The 25,463-nt window shown below is 22.6% G+C and overlaps 6 protein-coding genes across 6 annotated transcripts; 3 read left to right on the top strand and 3 right to left on the bottom strand. All coding sequences in view use genetic code 6, as the record gives it.

The window, feature by feature from the left end:
- Positions 1 to 4,639: 4,639 nt before the first annotated feature.
- On the top strand, positions 4,640 to 7,880 carry TTHERM_00320240 (GCC2 and GCC3 protein; the record flags this gene model as incomplete). The annotated part of the gene is made up of 11 exons (XM_001012923.2): positions 4,640 to 4,724; positions 4,777 to 4,920; positions 5,057 to 5,346; positions 5,421 to 5,681; positions 5,733 to 6,173; positions 6,239 to 6,371; positions 6,427 to 6,856; positions 6,909 to 7,042; positions 7,105 to 7,453; positions 7,501 to 7,548; positions 7,619 to 7,880. 11 exons carry the CDS (start codon positions 4,640 to 4,642, stop codon positions 7,878 to 7,880), a joined length of 2,577 nt encoding a protein of 858 aa, XP_001012923.2.
- A 475-nt stretch (positions 7,881 to 8,355) lies between these two features.
- TTHERM_00320250 (hypothetical protein) lies at positions 8,356 to 11,047 on the top strand (the record flags this gene model as incomplete). Its single annotated transcript, XM_001012924.2, has 11 exons — positions 8,356 to 8,461; positions 8,521 to 8,997; positions 9,048 to 9,191; positions 9,245 to 9,360; positions 9,424 to 9,474; positions 9,536 to 9,643; positions 9,707 to 9,830; positions 9,896 to 9,944; positions 10,002 to 10,183; positions 10,237 to 10,439; positions 10,490 to 11,047. The coding sequence occupies 11 exons, from the start codon at positions 8,356 to 8,358 to the stop codon at positions 11,045 to 11,047; spliced, it is 2,118 nt and encodes a 705-aa protein (XP_001012924.2).
- Positions 11,048 to 11,260: 213 nt separating this feature from the next.
- Positions 11,261 to 15,069, bottom strand: TTHERM_00320260 (WD domain, G-beta repeat protein; the record flags this gene model as incomplete). The annotated part of the gene is made up of 8 exons (XM_001012925.2): positions 11,261 to 11,441; positions 11,652 to 11,789; positions 11,846 to 12,503; positions 12,550 to 12,986; positions 13,041 to 13,907; positions 13,960 to 14,500; positions 14,614 to 14,711; positions 14,816 to 15,069. The coding sequence occupies 8 exons, from the start codon at positions 15,067 to 15,069 to the stop codon at positions 11,261 to 11,263; spliced, it is 3,174 nt and encodes a 1,057-aa protein (XP_001012925.2).
- Positions 15,070 to 16,522: 1,453 nt separating this feature from the next.
- Positions 16,523 to 19,696, top strand: TTHERM_00320270 (type I phosphodiesterase/nucleotide pyrophosphatase; the record flags this gene model as incomplete). The annotated part of the gene is made up of 1 exon (XM_001012926.1): positions 16,523 to 19,696. The coding sequence occupies one exon, from the start codon at positions 16,523 to 16,525 to the stop codon at positions 19,694 to 19,696; it is 3,174 nt and encodes a 1,057-aa protein (XP_001012926.1).
- A 621-nt stretch (positions 19,697 to 20,317) lies between these two features.
- Positions 20,318 to 22,212, bottom strand: TTHERM_00320280 (hypothetical protein; the record flags this gene model as incomplete). Its single annotated transcript, XM_001012927.2, has 3 exons — positions 20,318 to 21,010; positions 21,176 to 21,765; positions 21,822 to 22,212. 3 exons carry the CDS (start codon positions 22,210 to 22,212, stop codon positions 20,318 to 20,320), a joined length of 1,674 nt encoding a protein of 557 aa, XP_001012927.2.
- A 1,111-nt stretch (positions 22,213 to 23,323) lies between these two features.
- TTHERM_000320289 (zinc finger, C3HC4 type (RING finger) protein) lies at positions 23,324 to 24,775 on the bottom strand (the record flags this gene model as incomplete). The annotated part of the gene is made up of 4 exons (XM_012796846.1): positions 24,531 to 24,775; positions 24,452 to 24,470; positions 24,186 to 24,295; positions 23,324 to 24,029 (listed from the first exon to the last, which is right to left on the bottom strand). The coding sequence occupies exons 1-4, from the start codon at positions 24,659 to 24,661 to the stop codon at positions 23,324 to 23,326; spliced, it is 966 nt and encodes a 321-aa protein (XP_012652300.1). The 5' UTR covers positions 24,662 to 24,775.
- Between the last annotated feature and the right edge of the window lie 688 nt (positions 24,776 to 25,463).

The raw sequence follows: 25,463 nt of genomic DNA on the forward strand, positions 1-25,463 counted from the left end.
TTAATCAAAATTTATTTTAAGAGTTAATTATGCCATAATCAAATATTTTGACCAATTAATCGAGGATTTTATTAACTTTGAAAATTTCTAAAATAGCCAAAAAGTAGTAATAAAAAATAAAAATAAATTTTTATCAGTAATATTTTTCTTTCCTCTATCTATCTTAGCTTTTTATTTATACAGAAGTAAAAGTAATAATTAAATAAATAATCAAAAATAGATGGATTTTCATTTTATTTAATGATTTAAAAATTAGCTATTTCTTTATAATTTTTTCTTTTCTTTTAAATTGAATTGAGAAGCGTCATTGGTAAATTTGAATATGATAAAGAAATTGAAAACTAGTTTTCAAAATTTATTTATTGTTTGGCTGCAAAATATAAATAAATGATAGTATCATAAATCCAGTTACATTAAAATAAAAAAATGAATACAGTTTAACAAAATTTTAAGAAATTAATACAATTCAAATTTTACTTTTAATAAATTGATGAATAGTAAATCTTTATTTGTAATAAGTGCTCTTTATTAATCTTTAGATATTACTTAGGTTAAAATAAATAAAGATTTAAGTATTTATATTTTGGTTAAATTATTTCAATAAATTAAAAATAAATTCAATTCTGATGGGATAAAAAATTATTTTTTATTATATCACCTTTTGTAATTAAATATGTTTAATAATTTCATACAAAAATCATAAATAAATAAATTCTGCTTTGTTTTCTTGTGTAAATTTAATAGATTATTATGTAAATTTTAATTTACTAATTTTTATAACATTAAGATAAATCTACATAAAAATACCTTATAAAGTTCATTAAATTATTTAAAATAAAGTTATTTGACTATAATTTAATTCATTTAAATTCATCATTTTATGAAAATTTATTTGTTTGAAATTTCCATAGTTAACAAATTCATAAAAATTTTTAATTCTTAATTTTATATTTTAAAAATGATTTACAATGATGAATTCTTACATTTTAAAGTAATAAAAAAATATATATATTATTGATTTTACTGTACAAAAACGTAATTTATTCAATAAATTTGATCTTTTATTTGTATTCTACTTTTAAGATGGCTATGAACACTAAACTAACCAGATTCATTGATAGGTGTATAACTGAAGGGAAATAATAGAAATTAGTTGATGGTTGCTTTTTCTTTAGAATTTCTACCTCTCCTCTCATAATAAAATAAGAAAATAAATAAATATAGCTAAAGAATTCGGTATTTATTTGTAATTGGCGATAATATTAAAGATGATGCATAAAAATTAAATTAATAAAGGAAAATAAATTGAATAATTTAATAATAATTAAAGATTAATCTTTTGCTTGTTTATCTATATATTTTTTGTTTGGAAAATAAGGTAGTGGAAAACTACTTAGTAAATCTTATTAATTTAATTAATTAATTAAACTTCTACTTTATTTAAATCAGTTAATACTATTAGTCAAGTTGGTTCAATAAATTTTTAAAGTAAATGGACAATGATAAACATAAACATTAATTATTTTTTTTGCTAACATTATTTCTTTGCTTTCGCTTCATGAAATCATAGAAGTAAGATTTAATATTATAAAATGATCTTAATCTTTATCTTTAATCGTTTTTTGAAATATTTTTTCTCATATTTATCATTTAAATACTAGTTATTAGTACATTGAAAGAGACATTCGATATAAATGTAACAGACTTATTTCAAAATTAACTATTCTTAATTTTTTTTAAATATGTTAGTAAAATGCAAGAGCCAGTAATTTGTTTCATACTTCAGCCAATCAAATGGTGTACTTTAGTCATCGATTTGTCTCGATTGGTAAAGATAAAAAAAATAAACCTAGTTAATAAATCATAATTTTTATTTTTACAATAAATAGTCCTACTTACAATGGCTAGACTTGCTAAGAATGCATTTATAATCCTTATTTGTGGTATTAAACATAGGAGCTATTTTGATGCATATTTTTATATTTTTTTTATAAATAGGGATAATTTTAGAGGTTGCTAGTATAATTAAATCGATTTTATACTTTACTCAATAATTTTTACAAGTGAGGGCACTGCTATGCTCCAAGAAAATTATTAATGCATCCAACTTTAAGAGAATATATTCTTTTAATCAACCTAATAATGTATTAAGTGTAATCCAGGATTTTATTTAGATGAAAGCACAAGCAAATGTATTAAATGTAGCGAATAAAATTGTATTTTGTGCGAAAATTCTACATCATGCTTGTAATGCTAGCAAGGTTATAGATTTTAAGACAAATTTTGTGAAAGCTGCTAAGTAAATAATTGTTCAATATGCCAAGCTGATAAATCTTAATGCTAAGAATGCAAAGAAGGTTATTTCATTTCTTCAGATTCGTCAGCATGCATTTTATCATAAAACTGTTAGCAGGGATACTTTTTTTCTGTTAGTTTATAGAAATGTGTATAATGTAGCTCTGGCTGTTAAATTTGCCAAGATGAAAATTCATGCAAGCAATGTTTAAATAGTTATTATAATCTAGATGCAAATGGTTAATGCATTTTATAGTGTCCTGCTGATTGTGACTAGTGCGAGTATAGCCTAATGCTTAAATAAATAGCTTGTTTAAATTGCAAAAGTATATCAAATGGTTCACTAATAATTTAGCAGTAGTATGATTTTATTTAAAACAAATGTGTACCTTGCTCTCAAAACTGCGGTACATGCGTTTCTGCTTATTCAATTTATTTGAAAAACAACGAATATATATAAAATTAATTTTTATAAAACATAAATAAATATTTAGATTAATATCAAATTAATATACAAAAAAAGATTATTGCCTAATAAAAAACAATAATATGCACTTAATGTGCTCAAAATTATCAATATGATTCTAATTTTAATTTATGTGGATAATGTTAGGATTCAAAATTTTTATGTGATAGGCAGGCATAAATCACTTATAAGTATGATTGTTCCTAAACTCAAAATGTTTCTTTGTAGCTAAGTTAGATGGTCTATCAAACATATTAAGATAATTTTGTAAATTTTATTAAAATAAACTTTGATTTGAGTTCGCAGCTCTGCTAACTGAGTCAAAGTATTGAAATTACCAATGAAATTTACTTGTTTCTTCCAAACTGTGAAATCGTAATTGAATTTAGTAATTAAAATATTGATCTCAATGGCTTTGAGATTTCAATTACAAATTTTGATTAAGTATTTTTTACAAACATGATTGTATCAAATAGTTAAAATTTGAAGTCATAAATATTAATTGAAGGACAAAATTCTAAGAGTAATTTGATACTTTCGAGAGTTACAGAATAAAATTTACTGTTTTAATCTTGCTTATGCACATAAAAATTTAATAACATTCAAAATATTGTTTTAAATTAAATTTCTTATTCTAATAATTAAATGATATCTTATTAATTATTTGACCTTTCTAACAGCAATAGTCTATAAGAATTATAAATTAGTAACATGGAAATAAAAAACCATTATTTCTATAAAGAAAATATGCTATTTAATCTTCTTTACTCCAAATTCCTTTTTAAGTATTTAAAATTAATTATTATTAATCAAATAAACTTGCTTAATTGTAGTGCATTTGATACCAGTTTAGTTAATATAGGAGAAGGATAGTAAAATATTTTAGTACAAATTTAAGATATTTTTGTTGACTCTTCCAACTTTTTTAATAGCAACTTTTTAGAAACCCAATCAGATATCTAATTATAAAATATATAAATAATAAACTCTAAAATAGTACAAAGCTAATTCATAAAGGCTTTGAATGCGAATTTAAAATTGACATCAACAACAATTACCTTTTAATAATAACTAATAAATTCGCAGCTATTAAGTTTCAATAGTTTACAGCAAAACAACTTTGACAAACAATAATTAATTTACATTAATAATATTACTTTATATGTAGACGAAAGTCTTATAAATTAGATATTTTAAATTAATGGATATAATAGCATACAACTAAATAGCTTAAATATAAATATAATAAATAGTTAGCTATATAATGATATACTTAATCAACAAAATTTAACATTTATTCAAAACAAAAGTTATTACTAGGTTTAGAAGTCTAATGTTATTCAGATTTAATATATTTAATAACCATCTTTAATCTCATTAACTAATTCTCCATTAATATTAATTTTATAATTATAAATAAACTAATAATCATATTCAGATACAAAATCAACTCAGTATATTCCATTTATATTTGAAATCCAGCAAAGCAATACAATTAATATAGGTAACTCTTAAATCTCAAATATAGCACTTAGAGGTTTTAATCTTGTTGACTGTAGTTTTTCTTCATTTTAATAAACTACTATCCAATAAATCAAATCATAATTTTTATTATCTGGTTAAAGTTAACTTTTCACAAATATATAGAAAATAACTTTCTAAAATACTTAAGTAAAATAAAACGATCTACAATATTTATAATAATCTTTTTTAGTGGCTAAAAATACCTAAATTTAGCTAACTGAATGCTCTTTCTCATAAAATACAATTAATTCAACTCAATATCTCTTTGAAATAATTATAAACAAAAATTCACTTTTAACTCCAATCTAAGGAATTTAGTTTTTTTATGCCTCTATTGAAAATAATAATAATTTGATGCAAAATTTCCTTAGAATATAAGGAAATGTAAGTGAAAACTAGTTTTATATTTAAGGAAGCAACTCTACAGCTCTTGTTAATAGTAAGCAAATAATAAATTTTAAATATTTATAATTTTATTTTAATTATAAAAGGTTATATTGTAGTTATTGATTGCCTACGTGGAGAATATTTTAACTCAGAAACATAACTCTGTGAATTATGCGGATTTGGAAGCTATACTCTCTTAGAAAATTCAATGAAATGTTAACAATGTCCTGATAACACTATTTGCTTAGGTAATTTTATTTTAAATTTATTCATTTTAAAAAAATTTTATATTTAAATGATAGAATTGTTTTGAAAAATTCAAAATTGGCTAAATCAAATAACAAAATTAATTTATTGTAATAATTTAAATTTTTATTTTCAAAGGTGGAATGGATATCTCAATAAATGAGGGATTTTGGAGATCAAGTATTTATTCTGATGTCATTGTAAAGTGTGATGATGTGATGAATGACAAAATATGTTTAGGAGGAAATTCGAAATAAATATGCAAATAAGGAAACATAGGAGCACTTTGTTAAGAGTGTGATTTGTTTGGTGAATAATGGGTGGATTCTTATTACAGTTAGTTTGGAAATTATGAAAAATGCACTACTTGTAAAAGCTAAATAAAATCTATTATAATTTAGACTGTTTTCTTATCTCTTTTTTTTATGGTAACAGTTTTTTTAAATAAATAAATAAATTAAATAGTGTATGAAATAAACCTCTTATTTAATTAAAAAATCAGATTAGTATGAGTTGGACCATCAAAAAAAATATGTATATAGTATTTGTTAAACTAACTTAAACTCATATGCTTAGTCTAGGCTTTTTATCAAAGGGTATTGATCAGCCAAGTTTCATCATTAAAATATTTAATCACTACATGCAAATTACTGGAATTATAACAACTTTCAAATTAGCTTCCTTCAATTAAATTACATTAGCGTTTAATTTTCTAAGCAGTCCGATCCTATTTTCTGAGTCTTCATTTGATTGTATGCTCAAAGTAATAAATTTTTTAAATTATCTCTATTAAAAATATTTTTAAAATTATTAGGATTATGACTCTTCAATAGTTCCTCACATTTATTTAAAGGTTATCGTTTAAAATTTGTTCTTTATTGGATTGGTTCTGTCCTTTTTCTTGATATTTCTGATAATAAAGGCTCTTAAATTAACAAATTATAAATTTCATCACGTACTGTATACAACATTAACTTACTGTTTTATCATTCTGTAACCTTCAATTCTCAATTAATTGTTCAAGCTTCTTTCATGTAGAACTATTGCAGGGCAATAATATATGACTTATTATATGAACCATCTTTGTTGGAATTAAGAGCATCTCAAATTCTCCTTTTCATTTATATTTCCTCTAATTTTTCTGCTCATTTTCATCATCCCTGGATTATTTATTAGAATTCTTTACTAAAATATCAAAAAAGAAAAGCTAAATTCAGTCGATATCAGGTTTTCATATGGGATTTTATACAACGAAGTAATTTATTACCAAATATTTTATTTAGATAAAAATTCAATTCAAATATAATTTTTTAATAATAGTACACAGATGAATAGAGCTTCTGGGAAATAATAAAAATATTCGAAAAGGTTATTATTATATCTGTTACTTAAATATTTGGAGAATAAGATGTCTTAAAAGGAGTATTTGTTATCTTAATCCTTTTCGCTTATGGTAAATACATATATATGAAAGTTCAACCTCAATTAAATTCAATTTTTTTAAATAGCACTTTTAAACATAAAGTATCAGCCTTACCAAACTCCTATGCTAAATAATTTAGATTTGTAGTAGACTGTCATAAGCTCGATTACAATACTTACAGCTCTGTTAATCAAACAGTCTTCAGATATCACTACGACAATTATTGGCTTGATATTTGTTTTTATTGTGAATGCATATCTTTTTTTGATGATATTTAGATATCTTCTTATGGGATATACTTAAATATTTGAAGTTAAAATAGAATAAATTAAGGAACTAATTATAACTAAATTTCCTAAGGCTGGTTAATATATAAAATTAAAAAGAGAAATTGTACTGAATACTAAGAAAAACTGGGCTGTCTTAAGGAAACATTTTTAGAATTTTACATCTCTTAAAAAGTAAGGAAAATTTGTCACTGCATAGGTAGTAACAACCTAAGCCTATCTTGAAAAGTAAATTAATTTTTAACTATTTAATAATGATAATTGTATCTTAAAATAACAGTCCTTAAGTATTCGAAAATCTTGTTAAAAAGAATAACTAAAATAATCAAATGTTTATTGAGACATTTATAGTTAATGAATCAATCAAAAAATATGACAGAAAAGCTGTAGTTATGACTTAAAATTAACTCATGGGTATCTTTACTTTATAAATTAATTAAATTGATAATTGAGTGAAAATATGTTTATCTAAAAAGGTTTATAAATGTTTGCTTCAATATTGGATAGATAAAAAAAGAAAGACTTTATTAAAAAGAAAACCATGAGGTCAGAAACTGTTTAAGATTAAAAAGAGAATGAAAAAGATGATGAAGAAGAAGAAGAAGAAGAACAAGAAAACATTAACACTTAAGAGGACTAGGAAGAAGAGGAAGACGAAGAGGAGGATGAAGAAGAAGAAGATGACGATGATGATGAAGAGGATAACTAAAAATCTGAATTTAAAGAAGATTAATCAAAGGGATCGAACACAAATGTGCATGAAGACCTAGAAAGTGAAGAATAAAACAATACAAGTTCACACAAAACAGAAGTGGTTAAAAAAGAGTAAATTTTTTGTTAAATTTTTTGATTTTAAATATGATTAAATATAGAGAAAAATCAGTAGATACAACAGCCAATGAAGATTAACAAAATTAGGAGTAACTATCTATCAAAATATAATTATTTTTAATATTTAGTAAACACTCTTTTTTAATTAATCAATATAAGGGGAAAAAATGATAAAACACTTAGAATGCAAAAGAGTAAGCAATTCACAAGTATATATTTTCTAAATTAGATGATAAACGACTCTTATAACATTTCATAGAATTAATAAAATGACTCTTCTATTTTACCATGTTTAAATAATGAAATTAATATTGAAGATGCTGATGTTGATCACATCGATGATAAAATACCTTCTATAAAGAGGTTTGAAGAAATAAATTAAAATTTTAAAAGGAGCTAATTATCTGATAAAAATCTTTGATTCTAAGAAATGTAAATACTATAAAATAATTTTTTTAAAATGATGATTGTTAATTAAATAAGAATATATTATTACTAGCCAGTAAAATAAAAATTGTAAATATTTTAGATTACTATTATATTTATGTTAAAATATATTTATTCTGCTATTCTTATATAAGTAACTATATATTTGTAAAAATATGATTTTATTGATTAAACTTATCAAACATAGTAGTATAATTTCAAATTAATTTATAAGTTTTACTCTTAAAAAATAATTTTTAGATTTATATATTATTTTGAGAATTCTAAATTTTCATTATTGAAATGTGTTTTTTTTAAAGATATTTGCTAACTCATTTTAATTTGAATAGACTTCATTTCAATTAATATATATAAATCCCTAAAGAAGATATTAAATTCCTGATAATTTATAGTTTACTTAATAATAAATAAATAGCTGATAACAAACATTTTTTAAATTATATTTTCTGATGATAGCAACAAATGGCTTTAAAGAATCTGAGCTAGCTAAATCTAGATGCTTTACCAGTTATTCAGTAAGAAAAAAAGAAACTATGTTTATTAATGAAACTCCAAGTAAGTATTTGAGAAAAAAATAAATCATATTATATTGTTTGTTTAATAATATTTCATAGATTACTAAAGAAAAAATATTTAAAACATTAATGCTCTCATTTCCTTGAAAATTGATTAAAATGATGTTAATGAATACCAAAAGCCTAATTCAAACACATTAACAAATTTAAAGGGTAGTTAAATGAATCTGTAAAGAAATAATTATCTTCCATTTTATAATAGTTATTACTCTAGTTAAGCTCTATAAAGTAAATAAACAGAGTTAGATATGCTCAAATTAGTAGGGAAAAATTGCTAATATAAGGATATATCGAGTAAAGCGAATAATAATAGTTATTAATGCGCTTAAAGTAATGTTCGTTATAACTTAAATGATCATAAAAAAAACTTTAAATCTACGTAAATACAAGTAAACTTTAAAAATGAATAATAATAACAACAGTTAGATTAAAGCAATAACCAAACATTTTATTCAAAATCTATCATGAACTCTAATGAAACATAAGCTCAAGAAAACCTTGGAACTAATCATAGCAGTAAAAAATAAATAGCTTTCATATTATAAATTATATTAAATATATTTAAGAGCATTTGAAGAATCAAAAGCATCTGTTCTAAATTCATAGCCATCTTTTACTGTCTAAAAACTAGAACACCTAAATTCTTTATGACAATAAATCAGGATATAAATCAATATTCTCGGTTGATTGGTTGGCTGAAGAAATATAACGTATTTACTTTTGTTTGTTTATAACTTAAAAATATTTATTAAAATAAAATTAGATAAATAAAGGGGATTTAGCTGTTTTAATGTACTTATAGTAGATCTAAAAACATAAAAATACAATATTTTTAAAAGGGTAACTCCTACTTAAGAAAATCCTTATATTTTAACATAGGTAATTAATTAATTATTCATTCAAATAAATAAATGGTTGTAAATATATTAATATTTAAACTAGGAAATCATACAGTAATCTCCTTTAAGTAAAGCATAAGTTTGTCTTCTAATAGTAACCTATTCATTCTAGTTAATTATTAAATATTTGATATATATTAATTTAACAATTTTAGGTTTATATTGAAAAAGAACTTCAAAAGAATTAATATGCTTAAGAAGTTTTAATAGAAAAATTGTTGTATAAAGGCAATCTATTGGGTCATGCTCAATTACCATAAGATGTAAAATTTATTCTATCATAAAACAAACAAATAAATGTGATTTTATATTAATTATATAAAAAGATTGAAAATTAAATTCTTATATTCTACTTTTTGCTTGCATTCACACTGGATGGCAACATGGAGAAATTATAGTAAGTTGATTTTGCTATGACAAAAGTAAAGGATTTTCTTGACTTAAAAAATTGTAATAAAATTGTGAAATAATAAATCGGAATATTTTTTGATAATTATATTTATTTTATATAATAGAGGGCTCTGTAAGCTTATCAGTTAAAAAGAAGATGATATTTAAAGTGATGTAATAAATTTGATTCGAATTTCAAGAAAAATTTAATAAAAATTAAATAAATATTAGTAACAAAAAGAATATGTTTATAGAAGATAGCTTTAGAAAGACATTTAACGTGGATTTGATAAGAATAGTTGGTGAAAAAGTATACAAAGGACTTATTTACTATGAATAAGGTGAAGAAGCTTTTTAAAAAGTAGATTTAAAGAACTATACTTCGCCAGCTATAAATTTTAATGCACAAACTAGTAAATACCTTAATAATTTTCTTATAAAATCTTAATATATTAGTAATTTTTAGGTTAAACTTAACTTGGAAAATAGCAGAGACAGTTAAATGAAATCTAAACATATACAAGGTTGTAAATTATTTAATAGAACAAATAAAGGAGAGAGCTAGTTTCTTCCTAAAAGATATACAGGAGACCAGATCTACTGAGGTAGCATAGCTAATAATGTTTAAGAAATGCTAAAACAGCTTCCACTCCAATAAGCAATATGAATGTAAATTATTGATTTTTTTTACTAAAAATAAATAAATAAATATAAAAAAGAGAACAAATTCATAATTTCAAATGAAGAGGACTTCAAATCAAAGCACTGACAATATTTACAAATCAAAATTTCCTATGGATTCTGTATTAGATTTTCAAAGGTTAAAGACTCCCTTTCAATAAAATTGGACAGATGACTTTAGCAGTACTGAAACAAATGGTATACATGCTTAAGATTAATAGAGAAAAGAGCTATACTCTTAAAATTCTTTGAGAAAGAAACAGGGTGCCTTTAATATATTTTAGTAGTTATCAAAGCAGTAATAAGTCAGTGCTTAACAAAATTTAAGATTTTAATCAGGATAGATAAACGAAACAAGCTATAAAAAACCTACTTATAGTTCAATTAGTGTAATGCAACATAAAAATAATAGCTCAACTTTTAATTTACTTTATCATGATAATAATGAAGTTAAATTTTAAGATATAGTACCTTTTGTAAGCATATTTCATACTTAATAATAGAATAATCCTGCAACACCAAATTATCACAAGACACCTAAATAATCAGAAGAAAAATACTAAAAATAGAAAGAATTAGAAGATTAATAAAATTGATAATTCTCATCAATAATTTATTTTTATAACTTTGATTTTCTACAATCTTTAATGATTTATTTAGAAAAATTAAAGTGCATTTTAGCTAGATAGGTATGAATGATAACCATATTAATTGGAAAATTTTACAAATTTTTGTAAAACTTAAAGAAATACGATATGAAAACTTTTATAATATATATTATATACACTAAATTAATATTTATGTTCAATTCATTAATATGAAGTTTTATTTTCTACAGGCTAAGAACCTCTTTTGAAAGTGTTTTATTTAGGTTATGAAGTTTATCTCATTTACATTTCCTTTATTCTTTTCACTCTTTTTTCTTCATTCTTTTCTAGCTCTTAAGCTAATCTGGCTAAATCGTTCATCACTTTATTTTCTCTTTATTCCCTATTTTTATATTTTTTATGCAATGTTAAGAAACTTTAAGTAAATTTTTAAAAACAAAAATTATTCAAAAATATAAAAATTCAAAAAAGGAATAAAACATATTTATTGATTTTAACAAATAGCTATTTAAATTTAAATAAAAACTTATTTAAAATTTTAGTTGATTTTATTTATTTTAATGTTATAAATAATCAATTAAATAAAAATTACATTTCATCAAATCTTTTTCTACATGCCTCTATTGTATCTCTTTCATAATCTTTTAATTCTTAACCTGGTAGTCTTATTCTTTCTAGTAAAAATCTTTCTGGGTGTAAAACTTCTTTTGTTAAACGAGTCTTCTATCCACTAAAATTTATTAAAAGAATTTAAGATGAAATATTTTAATTATTTATTTTTAATACTGCTAAGGGTGAGGTATGGCTTTAATATGAGTTGCATGAGTAAGTTAAGTTTTGAAAGAGCTATTAAGATCAGGCTCTTCATCAAAAGAGGCAGTTGATTTTTACTTCTATTATTAAACATATTATGACAGTATTTGTTATTATTGATATTATTATTATTATTATTGCTATTGCAATTATGATTTTTATTGTTTCATAGTTTAGCTGTTATTTACTTGTAAAGTTTAACTTGCATTTAATGAACCATCTCGAGATTTGTTTTTTAAAATTGAAGGAAATTATGCTTTTGACATTCTTTTACTACTATTTTTAGTTATATCTTATGAAAGTGTATTCTAACCCATAGCAGGTGGTCCTATTGTTGGAATTTCAAAAGATGGGTTATTTAAATCTTCTATTGAAAGATGCCCAAATAAGTTTATTAATTTATCTCTATCTATCCCTTTTCTAGAAACGTTAGCTAAGCCAGGGAATATATTAATCAAAATATCATAAACTCTAAAGATAGAAATGTTTGTGTTTTTATCATAATTTTTAACTTTTTGATCTATAATTTATTTTTTTAAAGCAATTCTTTCTATTTCTCCACATTCCTAAATTTGTTTTTCTTCTTCTTTATCAAATGGAGGATGAATATCAGTTAAAATGCATAACTAATCTATAAAAAGCATTTTTTAAATACTAAATTAAATTTAAAAAATTACCTCTCTAAGCATTTAAAACACATTAGGGAAATAGTGTCCATGATTTTGTCCTTGTATCAAGATGAGAAGATGCTTGCATTTTAGCAATCTTTTATCCATGCCATAAGTCATATAATCTTAAATTTTTTAATGAATCTAAGACAAATGCAAGACCTGAATTAGAAACAGCTATGCTTTCAACAGAATTTTTTTTCTTCTCCATAAAAACATTCGTTCTCTTCATCATCATTTTACCTTTTTCCAAATCATGTAAATGAACAGTTCCATCTTTTGATCCTGAAACTAATCTCCAGTTTTCTAAGAACTCTATGCAAGTTACTTCATCTGTATGGCGATCCAAAGCCCATTTTTATAAATTAAATTGTAAGTCCCAGACAATTATAGATCCCTCTTTCAACCCAAATGCTGCAAACGACTCACTTTCGTTTATATTGAGGCTTTTTATTTATTAAAAATGATTAAAATAATATTTTTACACTTTAAGAATTTACCAAGTTACAGGATAAATTAAACTAAATGTCTTTTTTAATTTGGGCTTAATAGGTGGTAGTAGCTATCTGAGTTAGGCTTATGTTGGAGGTGGTGGAGGAGGTGGAGGTGTTTATTAAGCAGGAACAGCTCCTGTTTTAGTATTTTTAGAGTTAACTGTGATTGCTATACTTTTAGTTTCAGAACCACTTGATAATGATTTATCTTCTTTTTATAATGCATCATATAAAACGGAAATCAAATATTCTATTTTTGCTGGTCTCAAATGGTGCAGCTCAAAACTTTTGACTCCTTTCCATGTAATTAACAAATCAGTTACTAACTCAAAATATCTAGGTCTTCCAAAATATTTTTTTGAATCAGGCAAGGTAACTTAAGTTTTTAGAAATTTGACAAGAGGTTTAAATTTAGGTAAAGGAATATCTTCAGAAATATCTTGTCCATTTGGAGACACTTTGTATTCTGGAATAGGTACGATATCATTAAATAATATCTCTTTTTTTTGTTGTTTTTATTCTTGTTGTTGTTTTTCTAAAAGTTCTTATTCAGTAGGTCCTTGATCTTTAGCTCCTTTTTTTGCATCCTTTTTTACATCTTTCTTTTCTTTAGCTGCTGCTTATTCTTTAAGCTACTACTCTAAAAGCTACTATGCTACTATTTAAGGATTTAATGCTTTAAATGTGTCATCATTTATTTTAGCCATTAATTCTTTATAGTTTAAGCTGACTTTTTGTCCTTAAAAATTAATAGAATAAAATGGTTTATCAATATCGACAGGCTTCATTTCTAAAATCTGTCCTGTTAAAATTCTTTAATGGGATGCCATACTTTATCTTCTAGGACTCTAAATAGCTCCTGAAATTTAAGAGCTATTCCATTATTAAAATGCTTATATTAATTACAAATTAAAACAAATTATACCCATAAACTTGATTTGATGGATCATCTTATGAAGGATCATATTTAGGGATTTATGGTGGGTCTGGAATCTAAAAAATATGAACATCTCCATTATATGTGCAAACTGATACAAAATCACCATTAATTCCTATCTCAGCCTTAAAAGGAAGAGGATTGGCAAATTTAGCTTGGTCAGTAACATTGTTGGTTGCTGCTTAAGATAATGCTATTGGAATTTTAATGCTATAGTTATGATAAAGCTTATTATCACCCTACAATATACGATAAATATAAACAATAGGATCTGCTCTTGAAATAATAGAAATAGTAGTGAGCTATGTTTCTCCATAAGGTATAGTTTATGAAGAAATATTTATAATACGTTTAGAAGGTGTTATTTCCTTTTTACAAACTTAAGTTTTTTTGTTCAAGTCAAGTAAAAATAAACTTCCAGATTTATCCCCTACAAATATTTGATTATATCTACTTCTAGAGCTATTGCTAATAGCTGTTATTCCATTCAACTCAAAGCTACCTTATGGAGGAAATTCGCTTAGATTTCCTATTAGATATTTTTACAGTAAATTATTGAAACATATTCTTAATAATTAAGAAAATAATTTTTTTTTGTATTTATTAAATATTTAATTATCTATTTTTATAAATGCTATTTACCCTCATAATTTGGATCGCTTTTATAAGTCTTTTCAATCTCAAATATCTTTAAATTAATGTTGTGGAATATCATTTCATTTATAATACCATTAATAAACCTATTGCAATTATTAAAAATAAATGAATTTATTATCCTTTGCAAATTCTACTAAAAATCATTTTATAATTTTGCGATAAACTCTGAATATATAATTTTTCATACTTATATGGTTATGGTAGCTCATCCTCTTTGTTTTCTGGATTGCAATATTCGTAATTATTTAAGTCTCCTTTTTATTCTAATTATTTTTACTTAACGATTGTCTGTCTATACATTTCTTCTCCTCTCCTTTCATTTTCAGTCATTTTATAACTTTTAGGCTGCTTTTCTGCAAAATTAAACATGCTTTTTGCATTAGTCTCTTTCTTAGTCACCCTAAAATTGCTTGCAGACTCTTAGTAAATTGGACTAATCATCTAAATAAAACTCTTTGATTGTTATAAAATTAAGCTTATATTATAAAATTTGTATTTATATGATATCCAATTAATTTAAAGATATTAATTAATTAAATATCAGCTATTAAAAAATAAATAACTACTTTATTATTAACATGCAAAATTTCATTTCAAACACAACTAAATTTACAAGCAAAAAAAAATTAAAATGTTTGGATTATGTATGCATGAATATAAACAATAGCTGGTTTTTATAAGTTATAATTGAAGTAATTATATTTAGAATGAAACTGAATATTGCAAATCTGAATTGAAAGTATATTTGTATTTACAATATAAATATTTTAAAAACTTTTAAAATAATTTTGTTAGAATAAAAATAATTTTTTAATTCAAAATCGTCCAATAAATCTTTCCTTATAAATAAATAATCAGCTTTTAACTTAAAAAATGTCATTAATTAATTATATATTGATAGACTAATAAATAACAAGAATACACTTAGTAAATTCCAACTAATATATAGGATTGCTAAAATATATTTGATAATATTATTATTGATAAATTTTCTGTTAGTTATTTGGTTTTGGAAAATTGTTTATTCTATTTATTATTAATAGTGTTTTATGAAGTTATCAATTGATTATAATTAATTAAGAAAATATTTATTATATTTAATTTATTTTTTTGTTAAGTATAGTATAATTAATTACGAAGTTTTTTGTAAATTTGTTTTGATATTTTTGTAAATATAAGAATATTTTATTTTTTTTAATAAATGAAATAGCTAAATTCAAATTTTCCATCATAAATTAAATTTTTTATTTTATAAAGTTTATTAAAAAATTATTTTGATTAAATGTTTTTTTATATAAAATAGGCTTGAAAAATAAATAAATTAATTCGTTTTATTTGTTTATTATTTTATTTTTATTTTGAATTAAATTCTTAACTGATATCTTTTTTATAAATTATCTTTCATTATTTAAGTTAAAAATATACATTTTAATATTTAAATTTATATTTATTATTTGAATTTTAAATAATTACTAAATTTTTTTCTAGATTTGCTTGATTTCTTGAAAAATAATCAGTCATGTTTATTAATATAAAATAGCTAAATCCTATTTGCTATTCTATATCAAACTTTTAAATTATTAACTATATTGTGGTGGTAAAAATGAAAATATTTAGTTGATTGAATGTTTAAAAACATAAAGTAGGATTCAAAAATAAAGTAATTAACTTGATTTGATATAGTTTTTGCTTTTATTTTAACTTGCATTCTTAATTGCAAGCAGATAATCTTTAATTAAAATATTTGTAGAGGATAAGTGATTACAGTTTTTAGATATATTCTTCTCCTTTTTTTATTATTTAAAAAAATCTTTGAGATATTTGGATTAGTTAGAAAAATTATTAAAAAAAAATAAATAGTTAACTTTTTAGGTAAATAATTTCATTTTTACTAATGAAGCTAGGGTATAATTGGACAATAATAGCTATTGTTTGTGCAAGCACAATATTTGGATGCTTCCTTTATTGCTTAGGATTCCAAAAATAGTTTAGTATTATTGAAAAGCATTCTTAAGTAGAAAATCCTTATATTGATGAGATGCATTTTGAAAATGAAGAGTAGAGGAATTTATATAAACAAGGATGGTTTCCTTAATTCAAAAAGAAAATATTTTTATACCTCGTTGATAGTCTTCGATATGACTAAGTGACAGATGTGAATAAGCAAAAAGAAATTGTTGTCAAAGATTAGAAAGGAGAAGTAGTATACTTTCCTTCAAGCTTTACTTCGATTACTGAAGCTCTAAATAATGATAGAAATAATTCATTACTAATTAGAGGAGTTGTGGATACCTAAACTATGACAATAACTAGAATCAAAGCTCTTTCTACTGGCACTATTCCTTCATTCACAAGCATGTTTGACTAGATTTCTAGTTAAAAAGATATCGAAGATAACCTGTTTTACTAATTGAAACAAAGATAATCACCACAGGAGGTAATTTATCTTTATGGAGTTGATTTATGGAATCAGTATTTCGCAGAGTATTTTGACTATTAGAGCTTAAATATCAACTCAAATTTGCAAAATATGATAGATAATAGTCCTATCTTTAATAAGGAAATTTTAGATAAGTATTTGAAAAATCCTAGTTAAACTAATTGGACATTCTTTATCAATCATGATGGAGGAATAGATTCGTTGATGCACGGAGAGGTAATTTATAGATTTGAAAAACCTTTCGAAAGTCCTCTATATTAATAAGCAATGGATATAAGTAATAATGCTACAAGAGATTTTATCTAAGCTATAGATGAGGATACAACTTTTATTTTATTTTCTGATCATGGTTTTACAAATTATGGCACTCATGGTGGAAAAGAAATAGAAGAAAGACTTTCTGTGATCTTTGGTTACGATAAAAAAGGATTCATAAAAGATAGAAATATTAGTTAAAAGATGGATCCTTTGTATTTAGATTCTGAAACTGATTAGATTGATCTCTTGCCAACAATTTGTATGCTTAAAGGTCTAGCTATTCCTAGCAATAATATAGGAGCAATCATTCCAGATTTTTTTATAAAGGGTACTTCAAATACCATTATTGCTAATGCATACTATACAAATATGAGATAGATCGAAGATTACTTTGATGAAAGCACAAAGCATCACAGTAATTTATCAAAGCAAACATATGATCACATTAAAGATCTTACATAGGATATTAAAGATTCCTATTAGCGTATGTTTGTTAAGGAGACTTTTAAAGCAAGCTAACAAGAATTATCAGAATTTATTTCAGCAGTAATTCATTTATCTCACATTTCTAAAGAAGCAGCAAGAAAAGAAGGAGAAATTAAATACATTTACATGTATTTCGCTTTTGCAACTATAATTGCATCATTCTTATGCTCTGTCACTTATATCGTATATAATGATGCAATAATTAGTCATAACTTTACTTCATCTGAAAAGCACTTGAACAAATTCATCCTAACCAAATTCATTTTGGGAAGTTTCCTAATCCACCTTGCTATATTCTTCGTTTTCACAGGAATAAATGTCCTGCTTCTAATTAATGTTGCTGCTTTTGTTATTCTGATCACCTTCACAATTGATTATTTTTACTCTAGATATACTCTCTATAGCTAACCAAAGTATCTTCTAAAAGGAATAAAAGTATTTTCTTCATTCAAGTTCGACATACAAAACTTAGCTTACACATTTTTGCTTTTGTCCTTTTCGTACATCTTCATTAACATTGATCTTGTTGATGATCTAGATTTTTACATTTTTTTGATAACTTCAGCACTGCTTATAGTGTTCACTCTCCATTTAATCTTTATTAAAGGTAAAATATTTTCTAGCAAGCTAAAAGTGCTCCTACAAATATTTATTGTTGGTTTTATGAGCTTCTTCTGTATGTATATGGACCCTTTTATCTAAAAAGATATGAAAAAGATTAACGAAAAAAACTATTTAAATATAGATTTTATCAACATTCTCTCTTATGATTTTTATAACACTGTAATTCCTCTTATCATATTTGTCTGTTTCTATTTCTACAAGTTGAAGGATACTATTAACCAATCTGTAAGCTTGAGCATGAGGACCAAATTTGTGCTATTTACTCTGCATACTGCACTTATAACTTTACTCTCAATCTATTTTGTGACTAAGAATTACTTCCATGATAGCTAAGCGATGTACTTCTTTAGAAATTTCTTCCCTTTATCAAGCTATATTCTCGTGATTTTACAGGTTTTGTTTATAAATATTTGTGACAGATCAAACTTTTACTTTATCATAAAATACAAGCTATTTTTGTGGAGTCTATTACCATCATTCTTATATCTTATGGATTATTAATGCATAACTTTGATAGTGTTTTTCTTCCAAACTTTTTAGTACTTCCATAATATAATAAACTTTTTGAACTATCGTCCATACTCTTTATTATACTCTTACTTGACAGTTGTGAGTTTCTAATATTTCTATGTTTCAGGACATAAATTTGCTTTTGAATTCATGCATTTGCACACACATGCTGTTGGCTTATTTGTTCATAGTGATTTCTTCTCAAACATAAACGTTTTTGTTGGAAATTATTCATTCTTCTTTTTAGCTTTCTTACAATTCCCTATATTGCTAAATAGAGACACTAAGTTCTAGTATTTAAAATCAAGCAACGATCATATCTCAGAAATTGCAAAGCCTCCATAAACTCCAATTCATAATGATTCCAGTATGATAAATGATAATCTGAACCATGCTGAGAATGATCAGGTAAACTTAATCTACAGTCAGCATGAACTGACAGCTTAAGAAAGTACCTTCACTAAATCTTAAGACAGTTAGTTAACTCCTTAGTAGGCTGAAATAAAAAACAGTTTAACATTCTCTAAAAGTTTAATATTTGTTAATTTACCAATAATAATGAGCTTAATAATCAGCTTCTTTAGAAACATTTGCTTCCCAATTACTACAGACTGGGAAAAATACTCAACAGTTATAGTTTTCTTAACAACTATTTTCATGCTTTCCTCTGTTTTTGCCTAGCTTCACTTCTTATTGCAGCAAGTTTGTTACCAATTCGATTTCAATAAAAAGTACTTAAAACTGCACTGACTATTAATTTATATAAAATATATGTCAATCATTAAATTATTTTTTTAGTATATTCAAATATTTTATTATTTTAAAATTAAATTAATATATTTTATTTTATTAAAATAATTAATTCTAATAAGAAAAATATTAATTTGTTTGTATCTAAGTAAAATATTTTTAACATTTTCATCCGATTAATAACCTAAAGATAAATTAAACATTTTAAATCAAAAAAATTTATTTTTTAGTAATAAATGAATGAATTATTAAAGTATTTTTGATTAAGAAAAATAAATAAAATCTATTTATATATCAATCGAATAAAATTTAAATAAAATATATTTAATTAATGTAATGTTGCAATTTACTTAAATTTTTAGTGATGCAATTTATTTAAATATTTAGTGGTGAAATTTATTTAAATATCCAGTGATGCAATTTATTTAAATATTTAATTGTTTATTTTATTTATTTTGGAGAGATAAAATATTCTTATAATAACTTTGAAAATATACTACTTAAAAATTAACATAAAATATTGCAACTAAACCACGTAAAATTTAATTAATTGTTGTTTTATTATTATAAAAATGTATTCATTTATTTGAATAATTATTATATTATTATAAAATTAACTCATCATTCAGTTTAAGAACTTAAATATTTTTTTTTTAAATCTTCTTTAATTGAATTTTCATTTTATGTTTAATTTGAAAGATGCTTTGATAATAATTCTTTTAAATATTATTCTGCTTCTTGTTTTTTAGTCAATTTTTTTGAGGATGATTTTTTCTAGCTTACTTTTTCTTGGCTTTTGATAATTTATTCTGTATTTACTTCATTTTCAGATACTTTTTTTTAGGGAGTTTCATTTTATGAATAATGTTTTATTTAAATTGTTTATATTTAAGGTAATTATACTCGGGATGGTTAATTGTTTTTACATAAGCTTCCTTGTTTAACTTATTATTCAAATTATTAAATCTTATAGTAATTTAATGATTTACTCTTATAAAAAAGTAATGTTAATTCATTAAGATTTTAAAATTAAGATATTTAATTGATTATATTTTGTTCTTCGACATTATTTAAAAAAAACCAATCATCTGTATTGAAAGACAAACTTTCAAGATCAAATTTGTGGTTATTTATTAAATTGTTGATAAATTCTTATATTATAGATGTATGATATTATTTTTTACAAGGATTGTTTAAAACAAAATCTTTCCAAAACTCAATATTAAGATTTAGTCTTACAAGATTTTTTATACTACTAATGTTTTTTAGAAAGATTTTCCAATCTTAAGCTGATAACTTAAAATGACCTCCAAGCTTTTTTTAAAAAAAAATAAAGCTTATCAAAAAGAAACTAAAAGGGAAATATTTTATAAAATGCCAATTAAAACTTATTGCAATTAAATTTAAATAAAATGTTTAAACAGAATATCAAAATATTTTGAGTGGGTAAATTTAGAATTTGTTTAATTAAAAATATACCTATAGGCTTAGTTTTCTAACATTTTTTAACTCTTCAGATAATTAAATCAATTATTTTGAGATATCTTAATTATTGAAAGGATTAAACCCAGATAAATCAAAAGAAAATTCTTCTAAATCAGCTTACTTTCTAATCAAAGCAGTAAGTTTTATAAGGAAAAATTAAACTTGATAAAAATCTACATTTGAATTCTGATAAGTCATTCTATCAAAGTTAATTTCTAAAATGTTTAAAGTATCTGGCCATTAATCACAATACATAAGCAAATTAGTTAAAATATTTTAAGGTATATAACGAATTCTTTCTCTATCCCAACCCATATAGGCAAAATCTAACTTTAAACACTTTAGCATTTTGCAATTAGTGAGGAGTTTTGAAATTTAGGTTGTAAAATTTGATGGAATAGAAATTGTGTATCCTGTATTTTTTTCTTTCCTATTATTAAGGATTTAGAAATACTTGAGATTGGTGATAAGAGGCGATAAAGAATTGCAAAATAATTCTAACTATTAATTATTTTGAAAGCAGATTTATTCATTACATTTAATTGTAAAAGATTCTAAGTATCTGAACATTTTAAAAATATTTGCTAAATTTAATAAATATAAATTAAATAAAATATTTATATTCTAATTAAAAATCTACTTAAATCGTCAATATTCTTGCTTGTTATATCTGTATTTTAGAATTCAAAGCTCACATCTGTAATTTACTTCATAAAATCATAAATTAATACAGGGATTAGTATTAAGAAATTTCTATCTTCACCTAAGCAATTTACTTATAGTTTCACTTGATAAAGGCACTAACGGAGAAACTCTTCGCTATCTTAAAAGCTTCTAAAAAGCTTTATTACTTCATCACAAAATTCTTTAGAATCTTTACTAGCATTAACATTAAGAAATATATTTTTTCCTTTGTTTTTAGTTTCCTAAGCATGATATCTTGCTTTAGATCTTATTAGCTACTGTAGCTGCTTCAATTTTTATTCGGGGTAATCTTCTTTAAAGTATAAATCAAGAGTGAAATTTGACATTTTATGTTTTGAATAGAGGAAATAATAAATTTAAAATTTTTATCTTTTTAATTTATTATGAAAGTCTTTTAATCAATAAATTAAATATTTCAATTACTTAAATATGAGATAAAATTCTTTTAAAAGATTGAGTGACTGATTTATTATTGAGATAATAATCTTTTATTAAAAATAATCTCAGATTTTTGTATTTTATCTCATTTTAAATATTATTAAAAATAACTTGATATTTATATTAGTTATTAAATGAAAATCTATCCTAATTAATTTATTCTTTGATTACTTATTTTTTTGTAGAATAACTCTCTCAATTTTTTTTCTTTTATTTGAATTTCATTTCTATCAAAAATCACATTTTTTTTAAAATCGAAAATAAATTTAAAAAATATTTTATTAAAATCTAAAAATAAATTATTAAAGAAATTATTTACCTTAAAATATTATTTTAACAAATTATTTAAATAATTAATTAAAATTTATTTATTAATTATTTTTAATGAAATAATAGCTTAAAAGCAAATAACTAACACAAGATATATAAATTATTTTAATTTACTAATTTAGATTTAAAATAATTAGTTTACATTTTAATACTACTAACCTTTTTGCTACTATTAATTTTATTTTTTATTTTTGTTTATCTAATTTAAATACTAAATTAATTAAGAATTAAAATCTAAAAATAAATTACCAAAGAAATTTAATATATTAAAATTATTTTTTTTATTTTACTTGATTGATGTTTAATATAATAAATTAATCATTTATTATGGATGACTTAATAAATATAAATTATTTTACTTTACTAATATAAGTTTGAAATAATTAGTATCAATTTTAATACTAATAACCTTATTGTTACTATTAATTAATTGAGTTATTTCTCTTTTATCTAATTTTAAGTATTAAATAAATTTAGAATCAAAGAAATTTAATAAATATTTTAAATTATTTAAAATAATATTTTATCTAATTTTTAATGTAATAAATTAATCATTTATTTATTAAGAATTTATTTTGAATGATTTAATAGCTTACAAGCAAATAAATAATACATATAATAAATATAAATTATTTTACTTTACTAATTTGGATATAAAAATAATTAGTATCAATTTTAATACTACTAACCTTGTTGTTACTATTAATTTTATTAGTTATATCTGTTTTATCTAATTTTACCTATAAAATAAATTAAGAAGGTTAAAACTAATATGCAAATAACCTCTGTATATTCTCCATAAGACCATTCATAATTTTAGTATTATTAATTGTAATTATAACCATAATTTTATTAATATTAATTATTTTTATTATATTTATTTTTATTACTACCAGTAGATTGTCTATTAGCTTTTCTTTAAGAATTATAATTTGGATAATCATATTCATATGAACTTTAGTTTTAATTTATTCCAAATATCTAGAATACTAAAGGCAAAAGAAATTGAAGCAAAAATATCACTAATGGAATAATTCCTATATACTTTTACCACCCATGAGCTAGATTTCCTTAACCATTTCCAAATTAAAATCCATTCAAATTAAAAGTGAATCCCCCTAGGCCTAGTCCACCTCCAAAGAATAATCCAGGAAACCCAAAAAACCCAAAATTAAATCCCCCTTGTTATCTGTTGTGGTTATTGTTATCAAAGTTTTCTCTAGGGTTTTATGGTCTTCTTGGAATATCCTGCTGATTTTATTCACTTTAGTTGTTCTGCTAGCCATTTTCTTATTATTATTGTTATTAATTTTAATTTTCTTATGAGTTTTAATTTGAGTGATTGCTGCTGCTATCGCTACTGCTACTGTTGTTTCTAATTAATATTAAAATAGACTTTAAATCTTAGATTTACAACAAACAATTGGATTGGTAAAAGTAAATTAAAATTATCGAGTAATTTGATTTTTTAAGAATATGTTTTTTGTTTTGATTGTTTTATAAAGTTAAATAAATTTCTATCTAATTTTACTCATTTGTTTTTTTGGATTTTTGCTCTTCTTCTTCAGTGTAGATAGTTGTTAATTTATTCACATCAATTTTGTTATTGCAAAAAGGACAACTTGGTTTCTTAACTGCCCACTATTAATAAAAATGTTTTTATTAATTACTTTTATTTAATACATGAAAATATTTAGTAGGAATCAGATTTCAAATTGCTAACTTTTAAAATATTCAACCTCTATTTATGTAGGGCTTATAAGATAATATAATTATAAATCTAAATATAATCTATACTTGGTAAATGCATTTCCAGCTAATTATTTTAGAATAATTTTTGATTAGATTTTTTTGAAATTATAAATTTAAAATTTACCAATAAAGATGACCGCAAGGTGTAATAACAGGCTATTCTGCTATTTCTAAACATATCTTGCATGAAAATCTTGTAAGCTTTGCATCTTAACTTTGTTCCTTATTCTAATTAGTTTTGGTATCTGTTTCCATTTATTAAGCTTTTTACTTTATGATTGACTATCTATTTATCGTAGGTGTTTGCTTTTCACTTCTTAATTAAAAAAGATAAATAAATAGGATTATATTTTTTTTCTTAATGTACGAATAATCATAAATACAAATTTTCCTAAAAACAGTAAATTAATTCTAAAACTTTATATGATAAACGAAAATCATCTTAATTAGAATAATAAATTAATAAGATAGAACAAATGGAAGAATTCTAAATCTTCTATTCGATATAACCTGGTTAATTAAGTTTTCTATTTTCTATTAATAAAATACTTAAATAAAATGGAAATTAATTTATTAAACCACACGTAGTATTTCGATGTTAATTTAGTGTTAATAATCTTTAGAGAAACTAAATTGTTTATTTAGTTTCTCCTCAATTTTAAATTTAACTCAATAACACAAATTATGAATAATCTAAGAAAAATTACAAATCAATAAGATTTGCAAGATATATAATTATTTTATACAGATCTAATATCTTAAATTGTTAAAAACTAATTAAAAAAATTATTTTCAAACAAATTATACAAAATAAGAAACTCAAAAACCAGGAATAAATAATATATACTTTTTATTTTTTTATTAACTCATAATAAATCTAATAGATGTAGTGACAAATTTATCCAAAAACCAAAGTCAAAAGTAATGATTAGGAGTTAAAGGAGATATTAATTTTTATAAAAAGATGGTATATTCTAAACATTAAAAATTTCTATTTTTAGTATGTAATGAAAAAACTAATCTAAAATTGATATTATAATTATATCATATCAATAAT

Source organism: Tetrahymena thermophila (genome assembly GCF_000189635.1).
Source record: "Tetrahymena thermophila SB210 genomic scaffold scf_8254691, whole genome shotgun sequence".
NCBI classification, from domain to species: domain Eukaryota; phylum Ciliophora; class Oligohymenophorea; order Hymenostomatida; family Tetrahymenidae; genus Tetrahymena; species Tetrahymena thermophila.